This window comes from Atta cephalotes (genome assembly GCF_000143395.1).
Source record: "Atta cephalotes unplaced genomic scaffold scaffold00025, whole genome shotgun sequence".
NCBI lineage: Eukaryota > Metazoa > Arthropoda > Insecta > Hymenoptera > Formicidae > Atta > Atta cephalotes.
In genome coordinates this window covers 3359240-3383670 of record NW_012130089.1, presented here as the reverse complement: position 1 = coordinate 3383670, position 24431 = coordinate 3359240, and the positions used below count along the sequence as shown (strand labels likewise).

Sequence of the window (24431 nt, the reverse complement as noted above, 5' to 3'; positions counted from 1 at the left end):
CTCGTTCGTTTCCGTTCCTACCTACTACTACACACACACACACACACACACACACACACACACACACACACACACACACACACACACACATACACACACACACACACGTGCTCTGTCATCTCTTCGCACGCGATATACGCGCGTATGTCGACAGCGAGAACTCGGTGTTGATTTGCACGATTGTTGGAGAGGATGCTGATGCCGCTTCAGCGGTACTCGCGTATCGAGGATAGAAGCACATACGGTCTTCCGGACAGTAATTATCAGGATCGGCATCGTTCTGACGCACGACGCCCGTAGCGTCACGGCGTCAAGCGAATTCGCCCTGAGACGCTCTCTGACTAGTTTGTCGGTAGACCCCACGTGGCTCAGGAAGCAGCGCGCGAGGTGATGTTGCTGGAGTCGCGAGGCCTCGCCGGTAGGAAGAGAAACGGACTGACACTGACCTCGTTCGGCGACGGTGGCGGCGGTGGTGGCGGAGGTGGCGGAGGTGGCGGTGGTGCCGGAGGAGCCGGCAGCGAGGAGGACGACGAGGAATCTCGACATCACCTCTACCTGGGCAGGAAGATGCAGGGCGAGGGCACCGCCGCCTCCGCGGTATCTACCGGGCTATCCGGGTGCGCTGGCGATGACGGCGACGAGAGCTCGAGCCCGTCGCCGAACAGCAGTCTCCTGAATAATCTCAATAATAATTGTAACTCAAATCGTCAATGCGCAACCGACTTCAGCATCGCTGCGATCATGGCGCGGGACTCGCGTCAACAGCAGCAGCAGCAGCAGCAGCAACAACAGCAACAGCAACAGCAGCAGCAACAGCAACAGCAACAGCCACAGCAGCAACCGCAACAACCGCACCATCATAAACATTCGCAACAGCAGGCCGTCGGAGGCGGAAAGTTGCATCAACACGGTGAGTCTTTTCACATTCAATGGATGATCTTTGGGAAACTTCAACTAGACCTTCTTACTGTGACGAATTGAAGTGTTTTGTAAAAAATGTGAAAGATATCAGTAATAAAATAAAATTACTCGAAGAATTGAAAGGTATTTATCGTTAAAAGCGCATTGTTAAAACTAAAGCTAAAAAAACATTATTGCCTTTGTTAGTGAGTCGTTTTCTTAAAATAAACGTTTTAAATAGTTTTTTTAAATTTTCTTTATCAAAGTAAAAATCAATTGCGAAGGAAATTGAACGGAAAAATCAGGGAAAAGTCAAAGAATTTTTTGGCAAATTAAAATTCTTTAAAAAAAAAAAGAAATTTAATGCCCAAATTATTGCACCTATGTAGTTTTGGAATGCTACCAACTTAACAATTAAATGCAAGCAGTGTCAGCAATGTTAATAGTAATTTACATTGTCATATTAAATTGTTCTCTCAATAAAATATTTAATGATTTCTAAATCAAGAAAATACAAAATAATTCAAATTCAAAGAAAATCATGACATTTTATTTGGAAATCAGAGAAGAGTTATGGAATTTTAGGACGAGGAATTTGTGGCAATTCTATCCGTTGAATGACTTTTTTATATTATATTTTCTTATGATAGTTTGTGTATTTTCTAATGCACTTCATATGTTTATATATTCTGTTTCTCTCTCTCTCCAATTAACATTACTTTTTGATTGATAGATCTATATTAAATTAATAAATTGCATATCTTGCTAACAATTTTTTATAAATATATTTAACTTTTTAAAGAATTCTTTATATGATTTTCGTTGAAGTTGTATGAAACTTATAAAACATTATATATAGCTTTACGCATTTTTATTTTAAATCAACATTATTATGATTTATCGTGTGAGCATAGTTTCTTCATAAAAACGTAAACCATTGTTGCATATTACTATAGATTTACTTTCTGAAATCTTTATGAAATCCTTCCGCAATCGATAGTTTGTATCGTATGGTTTGTAACATCCGTGTAAACTTTACGAGCGTCATAATTACGCGTACTTTACCGATAAAAATTAATTAGTTTCGAAAGCCTGGATGCAACGTATGTTGCATCGTTACTGTTACGTGAATCATTAAATTAAATATCTTCCTTTTGTTTAAATAAATGATGAGTCGTGTGTTACATGTCACGTGTTGAATATTTCACATTTCATTGTTAACTTTTGTATTACTCCAATAAGAGTAACATTTCTTCTCTTAATTACATAATGAGAAATTTAATCGATTTTAATAAGAAACAAAACGATTTTAATTATTGAAGTATTTAAAAATTTAACTAAATACAGAAAATAATTTTGATCTGAAAATAATTTTGCTGGACCATCAAAATAATGATGTAGCACGTTTAAATTGGTTGCTAGAATATCAAAACTTTTTGCGACATTGTTCATCATGCTTGATTTTTTTGTGTAATTATTTTGATGGTCCAAAATTATTAAAAAATCTGTATTTAGCTAAATTTTTAGATATTTCAACATCGTTATTTTCATGAGAATAGGTATAATGATTATTGGTCACAAACATTAAGAAATAAAGAAGATTAAGACATAAATAATTTTTTGCAACTGAATTATATATCTTATGACTTCGTTTGGCACATACATACATTTTTAAGTTAAATTACTAATTTAATTTTGATTAATGATATCTATTAAAATAATGAATCAAATCTTTTCATCATTGCAAAACTACAATTTGCTCCGAATATTCTAAATGTTAAATATGATCATGCAAGTTATATTTCAGTAATATTAACTCTAAATTCGATCACATTTATTTCACGGAAAATTTGATATAAATTCGTGTCGTTTTCTTGGCTCGCGGAGAAGTCGTTAGTCGACAGTCACATAATTGACATTTCACATCGGTATATCAACGCACGATTACTCCTCTGTGTCGTTACAATTAATGTCGCAATTTTAACTTTAATTAATTTATTGTTAGAGAATATTTTAAAGAAAAATACGCGCGCGTTCGACAAAAGTAAAAACTAGATTTTCTCGAAAGTAAATTTGCCAAAACTGATTAATATTTTAATCTTTCGATATTTCACTATTATTCACTATTCTTTACAATTTGTTCCGTATTTCATATATCTATTTATTTAACGCATTATGATAACAGAATATTATGATAAGAACAGAACATTTTATAACATAATGTTTTATAATAATGTTTTGAATTGAACATAAATAGAATTTATATTTAATTGGAATGTTATTTATTGACACGTTTTACGAACACTTTGATCTAAAACATTTATCGCTAATACTTGAATTCTTGTGACATATTTGAGATTGTCGAGATCGTTGTTCATTAACGGCCAGCTTCCTTACGCTATTACGTTTATTGTTATCGCGCATCGTCGCCGCTCCGGTATGATATTGTTCGAGTCATAACTCTTTTCGCGCGGCGTACCTCTCTTACCGTGGTGCATTAACTCGAAGAAAAATCGCTCGCTCCTTTCGGTACGGCCATCCATAACGTTTAATGCGGCCATTTCCGACGAAAATGGAGCGGCCAGTCTATCGCGCGATTTTTGCGTCGTATCCCCGGCCTCCCTGTTCGTCGTCATGGCTCATTATTTTTATTGCTCCGTTAAAAACTTCCCAATTAATTTTCGACCATTTTAACATTTATCGCGCATTGATGATATTCCCACTCTTTTGGAGCGACATCATCACGCGAATGAGACTGACGACGATGCAATTGCAAGATATATATGAAACGTAGGAAGCGGCAAAAACTGTGTGCAAAGTTTAAAGTACTTTAACATGATTAAAATTCGAATATTTACATTATTATTGAAATTCGAATATTTACATAAAATAACTTATTATTTATAAATAATATAAAATTATTCATGAATGATAAGTTATTTAATTACTCAATACAATAATAATAATAATGTAAATAATCTGTTCTGAAATAAAGAAAGTTTTTTTCTTCAATTTCTAAACTTTTTTCCATTTAACTGAAAAAAGAGAATATATTTTGGAATTATAGCGTATATTTTTTTATGGACTGCCGAAATCAATAACGATAATGAATTTTTCAAACGCTTATAATAGTTGTCAGCGAAGCTCTTAAGAAATGTATGAGATGTTTTTTGATGAGAAATAAAATACAGCGACAACCTCTTCGACGGAGCGTGAATTGTGTGGAAAGTTTTCTGCTTGACGTCTTCTCGCGTTTAAGTATTAATTCTGGAAGCGCCGATGACGCACATCGAAACGTGGACTATGATATACCTGTAAACTGACAATTGTCAATGTGAATTGTATAAAGCCCTTATCCTGTTCGATGTCATCATAAATTTTAATATAGCTAATATTACGCCGATAATATCTTATTGAAGCACTGCTGCGTAATAATTACTGCGAGTATGGACGATAAAATAATTATGTAACAATTATGATGTGATATGTTTGAATACATGATACAATTATTTAATTAGATTTTTATTTGTTTTAGTTATTATTGAAGAAACTTTATTATATTAATATAAATTAATACACTGAGAAAAAAGTTGCTGTTTCAAAAAATATTAGTTGATTCAACTAAATGTAGCGGTTACGAACTGTCAAGCAAATATTTGTTAATTCAACTTAATATTTATTAATTCAAACAAATAACACGTTTTAAATTACAAGATTTTATTAATCTAAATATATAAATATTTGAACTAAATAATCATTACGAACTAAACGCATTTAGTCAAGTTAACAATTTTTTTTTCTCAGTATATAAATTAACTTTATTACATTAATATAAATTATAATAGATACTATATCAATTATTTTAACGTGCAATTATAGCTTGTTAAACTTTTCTCTCAATATATCTACCTAAATTTTTAAATACTTCTGCAAAATTGTATTTTCGTATATAGATTTGACATCATAAATCTTTCTTTAATATTGCAAATTTAATAAATTTTTATTTGTAATTCCGCGCATAATTCATAATGATTTTATGATGGACCATCAAAATAATTATGTGAAAAACTCAAATATAATGAACAATGCTACAAAAAGTTTTGATATTGGAGCAATCAATCTAATCGTTCTACGTAATTATTTTGATCCAACAAAAAATTATTTGCAGATCTATATTTGCTAAATTTTTAGATATATATTTTATCAAAATTATTAATTTTTTTTAATTATAGTAGAAGCTACTGCTGTGACAATCGTTTTGCTATTTTATATCTGTTCAAGGACACATCTGCCAACATTCAGAATCTTCTCTTTTTAAAAAAAATATTCGCGATTAAGCAAAGGCTTGAATATTACTAAGGTGTGACGAGTGTAGGAACATGCTTGCCATCGCGTTTTAATTCACGCATTTGCGAACATAAAAATGTCGACGAGGTAAATTACAAGCTGGCGCGGCGTTCTAATGAGGCCCTTTAATATAGAAATTGTTCCGAACTGTCATTACCGAGATAAATGACCGGCGAGGGCCGCGGCTCGTAGCTGGGGACGAAAGCGGATCGTTTTTGTGGGGAAACGGGATAATGGCCCGTCACTTTCGTTTCTTTTAACGACCGAAAAAGGCGTCCGGAGCGGGGATTCGCGCGGTAAAGTCACTCCATAATCCGTCGCGCACATTTAGATGGCTATATCTCATAAATGGAAGGTAAATTGACCTAAATAGCTACTAGAGAGTCGCTCGATAGATACGGAAATTACTGTACATGATAAAGAAATTATTTCAAGTTGTAATCAAAGTAATAGAAATTATTATTATTATATATGTGCGGACATTTTTTCAAAGTAACTAACGATTGCATTTTATCTTGCATTATAAACAGATCTGAATTATTCATTGAATTATTCATTCAAAAGTATCAAAATAATTAAAATTTTTTATCAAGAAAATTTATTATTTTTTGATAACAAAAAGAATTCTTTAATTTAATTATGATATAATAATTTTTACTATTGAATTTATAAAAATATAATCCCACTAATTTAACTTTGAGAAATTTGTGATTATTTATTATTATGATTATTTATTATTATGAGAATTATGCTATAATATATAATTTGCTTGATTAATTACTTACAATTAATAAAATGGATAACATTGAGAATATTTAATAATTTCAAATTACAAGTATTAATGACAATATAAATATTTCATACATATTAGAAATTTATTAAAATATTTTATGTGTATTTTATATAAATAATCAAATTTGTAATGTTTTTAATTATTCGGTGCGTAAAAAGGAATGTTTACATATTTATAACAAAGTATTTTATAAATTGATACTTTGGATTTTTCTGTAATTGACTTAATGGAAGTTTGGCGTGTCATAGCGATATTTTCGGAACGTTCCTTCCGAAAATCATTCATAGAATATCTGATTATACATCTGATAATGTAACAAATTCGACGCCAATGTTTTAGTGGTTCGAATAACGATCGTAAATTATATCAGCATTAATGAATTATTTAACGCGCACCGGCGTGAATGGAATGGTAAATAATACGATCATCTAAATCGTCGAAATTTGTTCTCGCGAAATAATCAGCCGCGAATATTTTATGCGTGAGATGAGCAGCATGGTTGCAGCATTTCGTCGCTTTAGAAACTCATTTGCACGACAATGGTCCAAAATACCTATTGTAATTTGTTTCAATGTAAATCAGTTATGCTAGGCGAATAAACGAGAACAACTGACCAGATTATTTTATGAGTGGTTGATAATGAAAACAAATAAATAAATTTATTCGAAAATCCAACGTGTTTAACAAATATAAAATTTGTTTATATTATAGAACAATAGAATTTAATAAAATACAGAATAGAGTGCAGCATTAAAAAAATATTATTAAAATATCTGTTTCGCATTTCTAGAAGCTTGAAAAAGTGTTTAGATCTTTTCAAATAAGCAGGATTCTCTGTAAATTTGTAAATTTGCCTTTCAGCAAGTGTTATCTTGTCGAAATAATCAATTCAGATATGTGGGCGAGGTATACATTCCTATTTCAACAATTTATATTCGCGCGTGTCTGTTAGTTTTACATCGTGATAGGCGAAGGATAATTCCGCCAATCCGTGATTCACTATTGAAATAGACTTCATCGGATATTGACTACGGAAACTTAGACAGAATTTACTTTCGTGTGAGATAAGAAACACTGCATTATTCAAAAACATGTTTCATGCCTAATTGAGAATGTTACTTTCATGTCAAGTGTGGATTTTATTTAGAATCACAAATTTTCGATTAATCGAGCAGCGTTTCGAGTTGCTTGGTCCATTAAGTGAAACGACAGGAGAAACAAGATCCGAAATTACTCAATTCTCGCGCATAAATTGTTGCTGCTGCGCTAATGAATTATTTAACGTTCGTTACACATCAATGAAATCCGAGAAATCGTAACTAGTAATACTCAAATTTAGCTTTATTGATACTAGATCTTCGAAAATCGATTCTATTCATTTTCGTGACGAGTAGAAGTACCGCGGTTATGAAGAAGGGAAGATATATATATATATATATATATATATATATATATATATATTTCACATTTATAAATACATCCGTAAAATCTATATATGTGACTGTTCGAAGTAAACATTGAGATAATATATTTCGTGTTCTTAATTGCAAGATTGTTATGAATGTACCCAACATTTGAGCTTCGAGCAGACATCTCTAAATTTATGACATACACGGGAAGAATTTTGCTGAAGTATTTAAAAATTGAACTAGATGTAAAAATAATTTTATTGAATTATTAAAATAATTATTAAAAACGTTTAAATATTGATGACAACGTTGCAATAAGTTTTAACATTCTAGTAAATTTATAATTTGGATGGCCTAAACAAAATTATTTTCAAATCTTTAACTAAATTTTTAAATATTTCAGTAAAATTGTTTTTTTTTTCGTATATAATTTATAACAATTTATAGATCATATCAGCAAATGTGAGAATTACATTTGCATTTATTTTGTCTCATTTTATTCTTGAATAGGCATTAAGAAAAAAGTATTTGATATTTGCAATTATAATTATATAATAAAACAATTATGGTTAGAAATTCTATTTTTATAGTTACTACTACTATAATGTTATTATAGTAATAATTATTATTTATAATTATATAAAAAATGTATAGTTGACTGAAAATTTAAATGACTATAAATTATATTTAAATTATGCTAATTGCAACTATTTTTTTCTCTCACTGTCAAATTCACATATCGACATTTTATAGAAGTATTTCTGAGACAATTCATTTTACAGGGTTTAATCGATCCATAAATATTACAATATTTTAGTCAATGTATTAGGTCAATTTTTTTAGATAGATTTGACAAATTATCCTATGTTTATCTCGTTTTACGGTACCAGCTACCGGAAGGGCGTAATTGACATTTCAATGGTGCGTAGTGAAATACGTAGTGGTGAGTAGGGATCCGACTGAGGTGAGATCCGAAAAAAAACCCGTTGTACACTACGTATTGGTTCGGCCAGGTGAGGTGTCCCATCGGAATTCTGGAAACGACCGTGGCCGCTCTCCGGGCTCAGCCAGACGTCCGAACGAGACCCGATGGTGTTCGGTTTCATCATCGCGTATCTTGGACGCCTGCGGCGAATAATCGCCCACGAAGATCCTACGCGGCGCGAAATTTACGGTCGGACTCGCTGCAATTCACCCACGGAAACGGGCCGCCATTCCCAAATAAACTCCGGCAAACGGCGGCATGAATCGGGCTCTCCTTCAGCGGACACAGGCAAATGCGGACGCGTATACGGGCGTGTGTACGGACGCGCCGAGAGGGTGTGCGAAATAAATCTGCGATCCCGTGAACTTTGTCGTGTCGTAAAATTTGGTCGCGGTGAACTTCTTCCATTGAGATCGATATTCGTCGTGTAAATCAGAGGGAAAATTTCCTTTCAACAAACAAGAGAAAGAAAGGAACTTTATGCAAGGTACTTATTCTTCTCTTTCTTTAATTAAGAGAATAAGAAACAATATAGATATACATTTCAAATTTTTATCATGAAAATTAACGTAAAATTTAAAATTTATCTACTTAAAAAAGTCTTATTGTATTGATTAGAATTTTAATACATTCAGTAAAAAAATATAAATTGGACAACATTATACTTAAATTTAGTTAAGATAATTTAATTACGACATACATTTACGACATACAATTCTGATTATCTTACATGCTCAAAATTCGTTTTGTTTATACCTCTTATTAGTAAACTCAACTAGAATATTTTTTAATAAATAAAACACTTTGAGATATTGATTATTGAATTTGCTTGTAGCTTATAATTGATCCAAAGTTTTGTAGTAATAAAAGTTTATCAATAAGTTTTCTATTCTTCTATTCTAAATCTTACGGTTTACGCTCAAATCTTTGTGTTACATCAAAAGGACAAACAATGGCGCTATCGGGATATATTATTGAATCACTTGAGAATACTCGATTCTTAACAATCGAAATTTCTAATATCAGAAAACAATACAGCAAGTTAGATCACTCGTTTCTTTGGTAGAAACGCTTATGCGCCATAGCTACGTCCTTATGTAAATCTGTTCACGATGATCCTCATGCTGCTTGATGCCGTTGTTTGCCGACATTTGTTTTCTTGCACCTTCGCTCGCTCGCTCGTTCTCCTCGCGGGCGAGAAATTTAAATGAGATGTTAAAACGAGGAAAGTACCATGTGTCGTCGACCGACGGAATCGACGGCCGTTAGGCGAGATTTATTTTTACTATCGATCGTCGAACATTTACGTTAAATCCGATGTGTTGCGTACCGCGGGGAAACCGGTATCCACCGGGCATAACTGCGGGATTAAGCTCGATGCGCTATTGGCGCTGCGTTTAACGCTTAACATTGTTATCTCAACGCCAGAGTTTGTTTGAGTTTGCCTGAACTGGCCCGAGGTCGATGAGTACGATATAGCGAGAGATGCACGATCGAATTCGAGCCTGGGCCGTCGCCATACTTTTCCCGTTGTTGAGAGAACCGTGTGGTATACTCAGAAGTGAATTTATAGTTGTACACGCCCCTGGGGAAGTCGCAATGCGGTGGTCATGATAACCGATAAGTCGTAAGAAGCAGAAAAGCAGGAAGTTACCTCAAATATTTTATCTCGCGTAATCGCGAACGGAATTAATTAGAACAACCACTTTGGTATATTTAGCTGTGAATATAATTTATCTTTTTCTTTCCTGATATAATGAAGAAATGAAGATATTCTACGTTAAATAAATAATGTTGGAAATGTAGAATCATCTCTACATTTGTTACATGATTGACAATACTGTCACAAAATGGTGGTTCCTCGAAAAACTTTTCATATTAATAATAATAATAATAATAATAATAATAATAATACATTTTTACAATGTGATACTCTGCCTTTTATTCAAAGCATTAACGGATCTGTATTATACATAAAACTCTCAAGAAGCAGAACAGGAAATTTCTTGAAAGATTTTATCTCACACGATCGCAAACAGAATTGATTAAAACAAGTTCTTTGATATATTTAGTAATAAATATAATTTATCTCTCTCTTTCTGTACCTCTTTCTGTTGTAACAAAGAATTAAAGATATTCTACGTTGAATGTGTGCATGATGTTTAGAATTGTGAGAAGGTAATAATACGAGACTTTTTCGAGGGACCATTATTGTGGTAGAATTGTCAATCGCAACGTGACACGCTATATTTCATCTGGAGCGTTAACCATTATATGTTATAAAACTTTTTGTTTGGCCGGCATAAATTTAGCGAGCGCGTTGTGAAGAATTTTAATAGAATTAAAACCGTGCAGTTCGCCGACGAGTTTCTTCGAATCGATTTCGAACGGACTTCGAGGACTTCGAAGGCCCTGCGTTTTGAGTAATCGCAAGCCTTTAAGCCTTTGTCCTTTTATTTCTTCACGCGTGTGCAGGTGCGAGACCTCGCGAATTCTCGATTGAAACTCAGCGGGTTCGCGGACGACGCGAACAAAGCTGGTCCGGGGAACACGTTAATTCCAAAACGGTCCCCAGGTATCCCTGGGATACGCGGGAATAAACGGTAGCTCGTTTTCACGAGCCGGTCGCGGAGCTTGGCGAAATAAAAGAGTGTCACGGAGACATATAGGGTTTCGTCGGAGTGTCAACCATAATAAATAGCCAATGACTTAGTTAAGCGGGAAGCTATTCGACTAAGAGCGCGAAGTTATGACCGGCTGATTCCGACCGGTCAGATCAGTTAATTTGAGTAGGAAACAGGTGGTGGTGGGGCGACGTGTGAAGAGTCTTTGTTGAAGTGAAATGTTTGCTAAAAAAAGAAAAGAAACAAAGGTACGCATGCCTTTGAGTCAAAAGTTAATACATCCTTCATTAATTAATGATACTTAAATTTCGTTATATTAATAATAAGTATATTATAATTATAAATATAAGAACTTACAATGCGTAACTCTTTGCAAAATATATTACTTAATATAATTTAAAAAAATTATTAGTAATATATTTTGTATAAGTAATTGTTTTAACTAGAGAGATTTATCTTATTATTTTCTAATTTTCTATTTTAGATCTGCAGAAAAATATTGTAATGATTATAATTTTACAATTAAAATAATATAATGGCATAAAATTTGAATTTAAGTTTTAAACGAATATATGATCTCTTATTCTCTTTATTAACTCTTTATTAACTGATTGATGAGCCTAGACGAAGTGTTGACTGCAACGGAAAATGCAGTCAACATTTATCTGGTCTGTGTCCCCTATTCATGTTGTCCCACTTCGTGGTTCACCCACTTGGTTCACGCCAGATACTTAAACGATCGTTGACACGAGCGGGCATCTCGAATGCAATGGTTTTGAAGACGATTCTTTCGTTCAGAGTGCAACGATTCTACTTTGAGGTGGTCCCAGCGATCCGCTTCTCTTCGTCGAAATACATTATCGTGAATCAACGCATTTCGTTAATAAACGCCAACTATGGTGATACAAGAATTAGATTTACACATTTTATTAAAACATGACACTTCTTGTTGTAAATCAGCGTTCGATCTTTGTTTGAAAATCACGTAGTACAATAGGAATAAAAAATAGTCATTGTGAAACAGTAATGCGTAATTAACTTGAATTTTGCACTATTATATTTGCGAATTTTTCTACCAATCGAATTCTCTGCAGTTTAATATGAATGGGAAATAATACAAAAAACAATAAATTTGCTTTTTTAAAAATTGATCAAAGAATTATTTTTGTAGAAATGGCATTAAAAATGAATATTTTGAAAAGTAAGTAGTCACTGTTTCACTTCTATTTTCTTGTTTGGACTAAAAATATTGAAGGTATACATTCAAAAATATGTTTTATTTAATAAAAAATATGTTTTATTGCTAATAATTTCTAATTTAATAGTATTTATATGTTAATGAAGAAATATGAAAACCGATTTCCTGAAGTCATTCGGATCGTCATTGTGGCTGTCGTAAAGACTGCAGATCGATTCAGGACCACAAATTACCATTTGAAAGTGTGTAAGATTGTCAAAAGAATGGAAACTTATAGCATAGTAAGAAATCTTTTAAGATGAATGCACACGTATTATGGAATAGATCCAATCAAATTTTCGTTTTTTCTAGAAAACATAAAAAATAGAAATCGAAGGGAACAATGGAATAATTCCGATCGAAAACGTGTTCAGAATGAAAGAAATGCATGACAGTCCGTGAAGATTAGGGCTACCAAATTTCAAGCTGCCATTAATTTTAAAGTGTTTCCAGGACTCAAGGCATCAATTTTAAGTCAGTCATCAGTTTGTTGCCGCCTCCATGAAGCCAGAATGTAAAATTATGTTCCTCTTTCATTTCAAAAACAAACATGAGAAAAAGAATTGCTTTTCCATCGATATGGTTCACATTTAAGCTATGTATTTGTCTCCATAATATCTATTGTTTCTTGAAGTCATAGAGTTTAAATTTGAATTTGTTACTCGAAATGATACGAATTCAGAACTCAAGTGGCTCATTGATATAATTTGTAAAAATATCTTTTCACGTTTGTCTTTAAAATAAAAGGAATACAATGAACAACAAAGCTTTTCGACTTCATGGAGACAGCGACGAATTTTAACTTTTATTTTTACAATAGTCCAAACAGAAAAATAGGAGTGAAACAATGACTACTTTTAAAAAATGTCGACTTTTATTTCACTGCCATTTTCTGCAGAAAAATCTTTTGTTATTTTAAAACAAATCCTTTAAAATATTATTTTCTATTTAAATTAAGCTGATCTTTAAATTGTTTTGAGTGAATCTCATTTAAGAGTAAAATTTCATTTTGGAATGACTCCAAGAATTTAGGAAGCACAGAAAATTGTATTGATGAAAAGATTCTTAGATACTGTGAAATTTAAATTAATGCTTCAGAGTTAACATTTTGGTAGCGATTATTTATTTTTGATTCCTACTTACACCTGAACAACATTATTACAACAACAACAATCTCGAAATAGTCGGAATTAAATTTTTAATTGTGAAACGGTGAAAATGACGGAGAAATATCGTGAAATAATCTACAGCCAATAATCTACGGTCGCGAGACACTAAATTACGATATTTTACCTGATCAGTGATCCTGTTAAGAATTGCAAATCGTTTTGTAAGATTTTGCAGACAATTACGTTTTATCATTGTATTTTAATTTATATCGTTATGTTACGTTACGGAAACAAGTCGTCATACTCTGGGAATACGTGATAAATGTATATACGCTACGTGTTATTACCCCATTCGCATCGGTACACACATAGATGTTATTTAGTTCGTTAGATAAGAGTTCGCGGCTGATATTACACTCATTACAACAACGTTCGCGTGGAGATGGACGAGCGACGACGTTGTTTTCGAAAGGCGAAACTCAACGTACAACAGCGCGGTTATTAGAGAGGCGTGGATGGAGCTCGAGATTACATTCGCATTCCTCCGTTCCGATAGTTTTGCAAATTGCCGGTAATGACAGGCGATCGGCCGATTTTCCAGGGTATGGAAACTGTTCGTGGAAAGCAATGGCGAGCATCGAACGATGACGATATGCTTCGTTCAGCTGCGATTACACGCTGCGTTCTTACTCGGGTAAAACCGATTGGTTTGTGCGCTCTGAAATCATAGACTGCCTCTCTCCGCCTGCCCACGGAATCTTACCGACGATTAGACTATCGATCACCAGTTCCTGTAACCGGTAAAATGTAGATGATAATTAGAAAAGAATAACGGAGATTGAACGAAGCAGAACAAATAGTCATTATGGCATTAAAATGACTCCAAAATGATTATTGAAAGTTACTTTCCAATCAGTTACTTTAACGTCATCGCTACATTATCGCGGTCTGATGTTCTGCTTGGGAAATTATGAATATACATGATATTTTAATGCAAACTCTCGAAATATTGATTGTAGCACAATAATAATAATAACGAGTTGATTTACAAATTAAACCGATTATGATTTCATCATTCTAATGGTGAATTCAACACTCCTATTATTACAATTATTATTAGTACATATTAAAAACTGCTTTATATAAAATATTTAAATAATATAATTAACTTTGACAATGGAATAATATATGTATATTCTAATAAGTAACGTGACAATATCATTATTTAATCATTTTAATTTATTTTAATCATTTAAAATACACTCATTATAAATGTTTCACTATAAAATATACTAATTATTTAATCGTTTAAAATATTTATATGTTTTTACGTTTAATTTTCCTAATTTCATGTATAACACTTTTAATATGCACTAATCTAATGTAATGCATGTGACCGAATTCACTATAACTATCGGTTCATACAATGCAACCATCGAGAACAACTTAATTATTCGTATTTGACGTGTGATATATTTTGACATGCGCAAACTGTACGCATTTCGTTTAAATGACTCGGCGATTATGGTGGACAATCCGCGGAGAGGATCGGTTCAATTTCATAATAGCGAGAGGCGGGAAAAGAAAACGAAGGAATCGTCGAAGTCATCGTCACTTCGTTACCTCTGTCGAGAACGCGGCGCAACGTACAAATGACAGTGCTTGAAATACGAGGCGCGAACGACATTTGTTAGCGCCTTCCTGCCACGCTGACGCTCGTTTCGCGGTGATATCGAGGAGATACGTATATAATACGAGAGAGCCATAGTGGGCTAGCCCGTTCAGTTTGCCAATCGCATTTCCTTTTGCGTTTTCGCGTGTTGGCGGTTTGTACGGACTTGGGCGACAATGTTATCTCTCAGCCATTGTCAAGTCTCATATTTATGCGAAGGGATGTTACTGTAATCGAATATTTTTAAATCGAGAAGTATTATGAACAAAAAAAAACAGGAAAAATTTTCAGAAGTGTGATCTTTCATAAGGCGAATTTGTTTTGTTTTTTTTTTTAAAGAGCAAATTTATTTTAAATCTTTTCTGGTTTTATAATTTGCAGAGGCATTGTATATGGCAAAAAGAGATTAGTTTTAACATGGCGTTAATGTTGGCGTGAACAATTCTCGATGATTAATGTAATGACTGTGTCAGCTAATAAAATGACCTCGATCTCAATAGTATATAAGGTTATATTAAAATGCAATTATATTCGCATTTTTTAAAAATCATAGTTTCTTTTAACACATTGCGTGTCAAGCTATGTATTCGCAATAAAATGTAAACTTCTATTCTTTATTGGTCATGAATCAAGTATATATATTTTAATTACAAGTTTGTCAAAAATTACGATCAAAATCAATTTAATTTATTATAGAAATCTGAGCTTTATATCATTATATATAAAATTATATTATAAAATTTATTTATGAAAAATGTTAAATAATGTACGTACATAATATATTAATTATTTACATAGATTCTACAATTAAAAGAAAGCTACAGCAATTAGGTTCTTTAAGATAGAGAAAGAAATTGAATGAAAGATAATATCTTGATGATTGATTTAATACAAAATATTTGTATAATTTTTTTTGTTTTTAATTAATAGAGCTATTCATGTACAAATTTATCTATTAAGCATTTTTCTTAATTCTAATCTTTCTTTTCCTAGCGGATAGATATCCATTGTTACTGCGGTACTGTTAATTCCAAGCTCGCATATTTTTTTATCTTCTATCATAATTATTTATCGAGGCCCCGTTCTCTTTTTGCAAAAATTGTTTCGCGAACATTGCCGCGAAGTGAGACGTCGAATGGCCTCGAATGGCGTAATCAATTTTTTGCGTACATGTCGGACGCGACCGCGAAAGTACGTCATCTTCGATGAAAACGAGGAAGGAACGCACCGCGTCACGCTCAGATTAATTTACGTTTCGCGAACAAACAAGGTGCCGGTTTTAATTACCTGTCGACAGATTGATTGATCGATCTGAAGATGTTTCTCCTATCGCGCGATCAGATACGGCGCGTCAATACTCAATTTACCTCGTTGCTCGGCAAACATAGACTTCCGCGACAGTCCTTTCCTTCGCACGGTCGCGCACGCACGCTCGATTTTATATCGCTAATTTACTTTTCATTAATGACGGATCGATGAGTCGGCGTAATTTTGGCGACGCTTGACAGAGCGTTTTTAATATGCTTTCCGCTATCTTAATTAGATATTTAGACCTCGAAAGAAAAAGGGTGGAGGAGCGGCATGTTATTAGCACGAAGAACCCGTTATTGGTGGCGCTAAATTAAAATGCAATTCGAAGAATGGTCACGATATCATACAACCTTATAATATGCATGAAAAGAATGGTTTTGTCGAAGTAAAAAAAGTATATCAAAGTTCGATCAAAATGGTCAACTAAGGCTGTGTTCCAAAATTTTCTGCCAACTCTGAAAATTTATGTTTACGTTACGTGCACTGTAGTACTGACAGTAAATTTTGTAACATCTAAATAGATTTTCATAAAATTTTCACTAAAAGCCTACTGACGGACTCATCAAACAAACTGATAAAAGGATTTTGTATAGAGATGACCAGTTGCGGGATTCTCTAAATTTTATCGACAATTGTCACAATCGTTAATTAGCGATAGCCAATGAGCGACATTTTTTTCCAGGATAACCTTGCCATTGACTATCGTTAGTTAACGATAGCGACAATCACCGATAAAACGTTTAGAGAATTCCGCTACTGAACAAAACGATAGCATAAATGGGAATAGTTTCTTCAAGTAATTTGGAAAATATATAGTTACTCAAAAAGACCCAGAGTCCACAAATCATTCAAGTGACTAAGAGAACCGTGAAGTTAACAAGATTAAAGTGAAATTGAGGAAAAGTGAAAAGAAACTTTTAAAGGAGCAACATAGCTTTAGATCTTAAGTTGGCTTTCTTGCGGTCAAATTTCTTCACTAGTATGATTCTCTGACTTGAACAAATTTGGAAAATATTTATGAAACGTTTGGTGAAAGTTCATGAAAATCCGTTAAAATATTAAACAAAATATCTTTTAAGATCATAGTATGATACACAATATATTGGAAACAAAGATCCTAAACAATTAAACTGAATTTTTAAGTGCTTAAATAATTCGGTGTAAATTTACATACCGTATTTATTCCTGCAAATTGCACGCTGAATTTAATTTTCAAACTTAAAATGTAATTTTAACAGGGTAATAATATCATAAATTAAATTGACAAGCAATTTAATAATATTGACGCTCATAGGCATCTTAGTAATCTGATCTTAATAATCTAAGACTGATAAATATCTTAAAATCTGAATTTATGTAATTGATCATTTCGGATCAATTTTGATACATTCCTTTTTAGATAACTATAGATCTTGAAATAATTTTGTTTACACGTTCAAACTGCTTATTAGAATGTTAAAACTTCTTACGTATCACTCATCATGTTGACTCTTACGTAATTATTTTGATGGTTCAATAAAATTATTTTCAGATCTAGCTAAATTAAATAAACTAGCTAAATTTTTAAATACTTCAACAAAATTGTTTTGGTGTACCTAAGTAACGCGCATTCCCGTTAGTCGCGAATGTTTCGATTTTCGGTGACGATCGTAATTCATTCGCGCACGCTGTGCTCGCTCGTAAACTTGTCTCCTTGAACAGACATAGACTTCCGCTGGAAAATATTTATGATATCACTCTCATTGCTGCTGTTAAATTACGTTGTTAACTCTTAGAACAAGTGATAAATTTTCTCGAATAGTAGAAATTTTATCTTAAGAAATTTTTCTTTTTTTTTAGATACTCATTAGTATCAGTATTATTAAATTACTTATCAATTTAATTTGCATTATTATGTATTATTGTACAATTTCCGTTTAGAACTGTGTTTCTCAAGAGTGATAAATCAGCGCGCATAAACTAGAAATTGTAAAAACGAAAGAATTATTAGGCGCCAATTGATGGATCAAATAAAATCTTCATTTTTTTTACTTATGTTATTCACACATAGATTTTCCACTTGTATTGTTTTTTATCTTTTTATCTGGAAAAATTAAATTGTTTGAGAAGTGTCCCATTTCTTTCCGATTTTCTACCAAAAATTAATTAATTAACTTACTTAAATATCTATTTAAATCTTAATTATCTTCCGTGATATTTCTTAGACATTCGGTTGATACAAAATCAATTCGGCTAAGTCATGTGTTCATGTTACGGTCAAACGCAAAGTGAAGACATCAATTTGGCAATGTTTAGCGATTCTAACGAGTTCGTTCGCGCGCAATCGTATCAAATGGGATGAGGGCGGTTTGTTTGTTGTCGTAATGCAAGACTCGTTCTCAGGACCCGTTTCAATCTGTCCCACGAACGCTTTGATCCGCTTCGTCCGCGCTCGCATTCGCAATCGTAATTCACTTGGCGTGCCGTAAAGTTGCGAGATATGCCAAGAAACGAGACGCACGGCCGCCAGGAGGCAGACACTCGGCCACCACGGCAGCTCGTCATCCGTTTCGTCAGTCGTTTAACACGGCCGTAGATCGTGTCGAATAAAAATACGCGGATGATGGACCACACATCGAGGATCTGCAAGAGTCGCTCGCGTACCTACATTTCCCTAATTACACCCAAAGAAAGTTTCTTCGACTCAAAGAAATGTTTAAATAAATTTTTTTATTTACTTTCAGAAAATAATGTTTAAATCAAAGAAATGACATTCGAGTCAAAGAAATTTTTTCAATTTCACCCTTTCTTTGGGCGATGAACGTCGCTCCGATAAACACTATAATAATGTTAGGTATGTATACTATAGTATTTCCCTAGTTATTTGTATACGTTTATTTTCAAGAATAGAGGTCCAGAAAATGAAATAATTGCGCAACGAATGATTATAAAGTACCAAATATCTCAATGCAATTGTTTGTTCTCTTTAATTCAAGAACACTATTGAGACTATTTTGGTTTTAGTGTTATGTATGCCTTTAAGCCTTATTTTAGCTTCCTTCCCTAAGTAACGATTGAGAAAGATAGAACGAAGGTTAGAAATAGAGACTTTTTCTGAGCCGAATGCCGACAACTTTCCTTTTGATTATTCCGACCATTTTTGGCTATGTTTTATTTGATGATCTATCATTCATTAAGTACTTAGTAATTCTTTAACATGAGGATCAAACACAATGGACCTTTGCGCTACTTTGGTTCATCTAGAGCTCTAGATTACAGCACGTCAATGTTAAAATTGAACATAGTTTGAATGGTACAGTACTACTATTGATAAGTAAATTTTCCATCCAAGGAAATAGGCTATTCTTAATTTATGTAGCATAAGATTTTTACATTTTACACTCTTAATGATAAAATATTTATTACTTAGACCTTTATATAAACACAAATAATCTAATTAGTAACTCAGAATGAAAAAATAAGCACAATATCAAATTCAATACATTGAAGGCACAGCTTAATACTCACTATCTAATCATGATCTCGCTCACTTGCAAGTCAAACTTACGAGTTTTTATAATTTTGGATTTTCCTTCATCTGTTGCATACTAATGCAAAGCCAGAAATTATAATTGAAAGTGTCTGCTGTCAGTTTGTTGTAAAGGGGATGTTTACGCGACTTATCGAACCGCCGCGCCATGTAATGTCGCTAATTGCATCGGTTTACGTAACGTCAGTGCGCGACTGGTGAAAATTACTGGTTTCTGCCAGTTGCTTATTTGTGTTGGTGACGTCTCGAAAAACCGACAGGTTCTTCCTTCAGTACGTCCGCGATCGACGTGACGCAGCAGGTATCGCCTGATGCCAGACTCTTATCGCGTCAAGACGCGCGACCCTCGCTGGCAACTTAATCACGGATATCCGAGGACGCCGATTCTCTCTTTCCCTTGTCGCTCTCGTCTGCCTCTCCGCAATTAAGCGAGGAAACACGCTCGATTTCAGGCCACGCGATGTTTCTGGGAAATAATGCGTCTCGCGATGCCGTCGTCATCAATAATTATCGTTTCTAATCGACGAGTGTCGGGTTCACGCATACACGCGAAATATACAAAATGAAAAAAATCTCATGATTCTCAATATTCCAAATAAGTTCTTCTTCAATCTCAGTGCGTTGATGTTGAGAAGAAATGAAAATCGTTGCAACTACGAAATGAAATCGAAAATTGGTATTAATAATAATTTATTAATAATAATTTATTAGTGGTATTAATAATAATTTATTAACGCTTGTACATTGATTTTAAAACACATCACTTCCGGTGTCAACTTAAAATTAAAAACATGTCCATATTCATAGTTAGGTCTTATATTTAAGGCTTCCTTAAATTTATCTTTAGATGCTCTATGAATTATTTTATTGGTTACTGAACATCTAAAGATAAATTTAAGAAAGCCTTAAGTATAAGGTCTGATCACGAATACGGACAATAGAATATAGATTACAATATCCGTATCTAAATAATGTATCAAATGTGGTCATTAAAAATGAAAGAAACACGAGGACGAAAGAAACGACCTCTCTTTCTATCTTTTTAAGATATTGTGATTGGTTAAATAGAAAGAGATAGAAACTGGTCATCTTTGCATCTTATTTTTCATTTTTGTCAAACAATTTTATGTACGAATAGCGCAGTTCGTACTTTATATCTTTGCCTGAAATATTCTGAGCGACCCAATTGCAATTTTGAGAAGTTATAACTTTGATTCCAATCAATATTTTTCACAAGTTTTCTTCAACGAAAATTCGAAGTCTCAATGTATCTGAGTAGACAGCCGAAGAAAATGATCTATTGTGAAGTTATTAAGGAGAAATCATTAAATGAAAATTTAAAAAATTGTACAAAAATCTATATTTATATGAATTATCCAGTGATGTTAGGATTAATATTGTAAATGAACACATTTGGCAAAGAAGATAGGAACAGAAGCAGGAGTAGAGAATTAAATTGAAAAAAGAGAGAAAAAACTCTGTTAGCTTGCACAACATTTAACATATTCGAAAGGGTTACAAACAATATGCTTTAAGTACTTTGAAGAATAATTCTCATAACGCGCGCGCGCGCACAATCATGCGAACATCTTCACGTTCTTCGGCACAGGTAACCATAATTCCGGCTACGCCCATCGAGTTGTATTAATGAAGCGATATCGATCGGCCGTTTCAGAATTTATATACTCGATCTCGCGGTTGTTAAATAACTTCTTCGCGGAGTGTTAAACGCGCGTGTAGCTCGACTCGTGCAGGTGTATACGGGGCTCTTTCTCGCCGGGTAATAATCGTCGATAAATCGGCGTATCGGTGCCGACGGTAATTAATTATTGCTTTGTGGTTACCGGCTCTCTTGCGGTGGAAACGACGAATTGCGTGCGGATAATCCCCGCCGACGAAGATCTTTCTATATTGAAAGGTTCGCAGCCGCGAGAGCTTGGTGCACAACGTAAATACAGAGTCCGGCGACCGCAAGGGATTCTCCGCGGCGTTTTACGGCTAAAAGCCGGCCGACGAATGAAGATTACTGTTATTGCAAGTGGTAATTCGTACCTAATATTCCGCGATGTGTAGCGGCCGCCAAGGAGTTTACGATTGCGCAAACAAGTCGCCCGGTTTAGAGGATCAAACTGCTTTTAACCTTTTCTAAAGTGATTCATTTCTATCTTCATCTAAATAAGCGAACACCCTTTGGAAATGAGAAATATCATAAAAGGCGCGTGTCATTAAAATAATATGTGTTGATGTAATAACTGTTAAGATAAAATAAAGGTATAATATATATAGGTGATAATCAATAAGCATCCTTTACTTTTATCACTTTGGTCAAATTAAGATTACTTATTAACGAACTTTTTTTTATCAAACATAACTTATGATACATAATTAATAAGAATGCAAGTAATTTCTACTGAAAAAAATGATATATCAATAGCATTATCTTAATTAAAAATAATGTTGTTGATTCAATAACAGTATTGATGAAAGCAATAAAATTTTATTAAAACAAGAGTTTGACGTATTTCATTAATAGAATTATTTTGTGTGTGTGTGTGTGTGTGTGTGTGTGTGTGTGTGTGTGTGTGTGTGTGTGTGTGTGTGTGTATGTATGTGTGTGTATGTTGTGTGTGACAAAATGAATGAATTGACAAAATGATTTTGAATTAAAATAATGCTGTTAAATATAACATCATTTTTTTTCTGCAGTGATGACAGATTTTATTGGCTCTTAGAATTTTATTTTGGACTTCGTTAATGAAATATTTATTTATAGAATTATTTTAAGCGCAATAAACTCCTGCTCAATAAACTAAATAATTTTTTTGAAAATTTTCAAAACTTTTCAAAGAAACTAAAGATTACTAAGAAAAATTAAATATTTTGTAATACGCTGTTGCATTAAAAAGAATTAAAGTTTATCGTTCGCGGATGACTTTTGCGAATCGTGCTTAAAAATTTGGAATTATACATCTACCTGGGCACAAATAAGTATCAGCGGATTAACAACCAAGGATCGGTACTAGATACTTTCCATATTGCATGGTTTAATAAATATGTCTACGAGCTCGGGAAGATATAAGTTCAGTATACGTATTTTATATAATTTATCATTCGTGCTATAAAGATGCTAGAGAGGCAAGAAATATAAATACACGATACCATTCGTGAAGCGAATTGGCGATGTTGTAATCGAGAGATAATTTACATAATTTATGCATCGTGTGCGATATTTGACGTAATGCGACTTTTTTGATAAAATGTAAAATATATAAAATAAAATTTCAGAATGGAGTCGACGCGAATCGAAATACGTAAAATAAAATAGAGATTACAATCATTATGCATTATAATTTATACAAGAAGTACTATGGTAATTTATATAATATTAATTTGTACTAGGAAGACTATTTCATGCATGCAAGAGTGTAAAATGTATTCATTCAAGTACTTCAGAGTTTATATCTTTATGAAGCAAAATTTTGTTTCTTTGTCTCTCTTGTATGTATAAAATGGTTATAAGCCAGAAATCGAAAGGCGTTTACCGTAGAATGTGTGTGATGTAAATACGGAACGAAATAATGGAGGACGTGATGATAATTTACATATCGAACTGGATAATTCATGGCACGTATTACCGTCAATCAATTTTGCTGATCGATATTATATCGCCGAACTTTCGAGAATCATTTCTCTGATCTCGCCGCGGTTTAGGCGTTATTAAATGTAAAATGACTAATGTCGTCGATTACGGCATGACGGTCATACATGGTAGGCAATATAATGAGCGCGCGGTAGCGCCTGGAAAAAGGATAATTATCCACTTACAACGAAGCTTGCTTTAGTTTAGCGTTATTAGCGTGATGCGAGAGCGGCGGTATGTGAAATTATAACCTGTAGTAACTTAAGGTAAACCAAGAGATTTTATTTAGTCATCGCGTTATTTCCTTATTTGTGTGGTTTTTGTTCTATATGAGCTTTTAGCTGAGCTTTAGCCTGAAATAAGAAAAGTCGTGGATATTTCGATTACATTTAGCTTCACCGCATGCATAATACATACTGGTATAAAATCGAAATCATATTGATCTTGTGGCATTAATTGTGATATATATTGAGATGTTCGTTCAGTCATATATTTATTATATATTATATTTAATTATATTTATATCTATAATATTTTATATAGGTATTACCGAAAGAATGATTTTGCTGAAGTATTTAAAAATTTAGTCAGATACAGATCTCAAAATAACTTTATTAAATTGTCAAAATAATTATGTGAATATCTCAGACATAATGAGCAATGCTGCAAAAAGTTTTGACATTTTAGTAACAAAAAAGTTTAAGTTTTCTATATTATTATAAGTATCCTACGTAATTATTTTGATGGTCTAACCAAATTATTTTCAGATTTGTATCTAGCTAAATTTTTAGATACTTTAGCATCCTTTCCGTATATTTTTATCATATACGACCGAAAAAATGATTTTACTGAAAGATCTAAAATTTTGCTGGATA

At 33.2% G+C, this 24431-nt stretch overlaps 1 protein-coding gene across 1 annotated transcript in view; it reads left to right on the top strand.

The window, feature by feature from the left end:
- Window positions 1-390: 390 nt before the first annotated feature.
- LOC105620317 (T-box protein H15-like) overlaps window positions 391-24431 on the top strand; it is a 56582-nt gene continuing 32541 nt past the window's right edge. The window contains exon 1 of the mRNA XM_012201819.1: window positions 391-910. Within this exon, the coding sequence (XP_012057209.1) occupies window positions 391-910 (520 nt within the window). The remainder of the gene's footprint in view (window positions 911-24431) is intronic.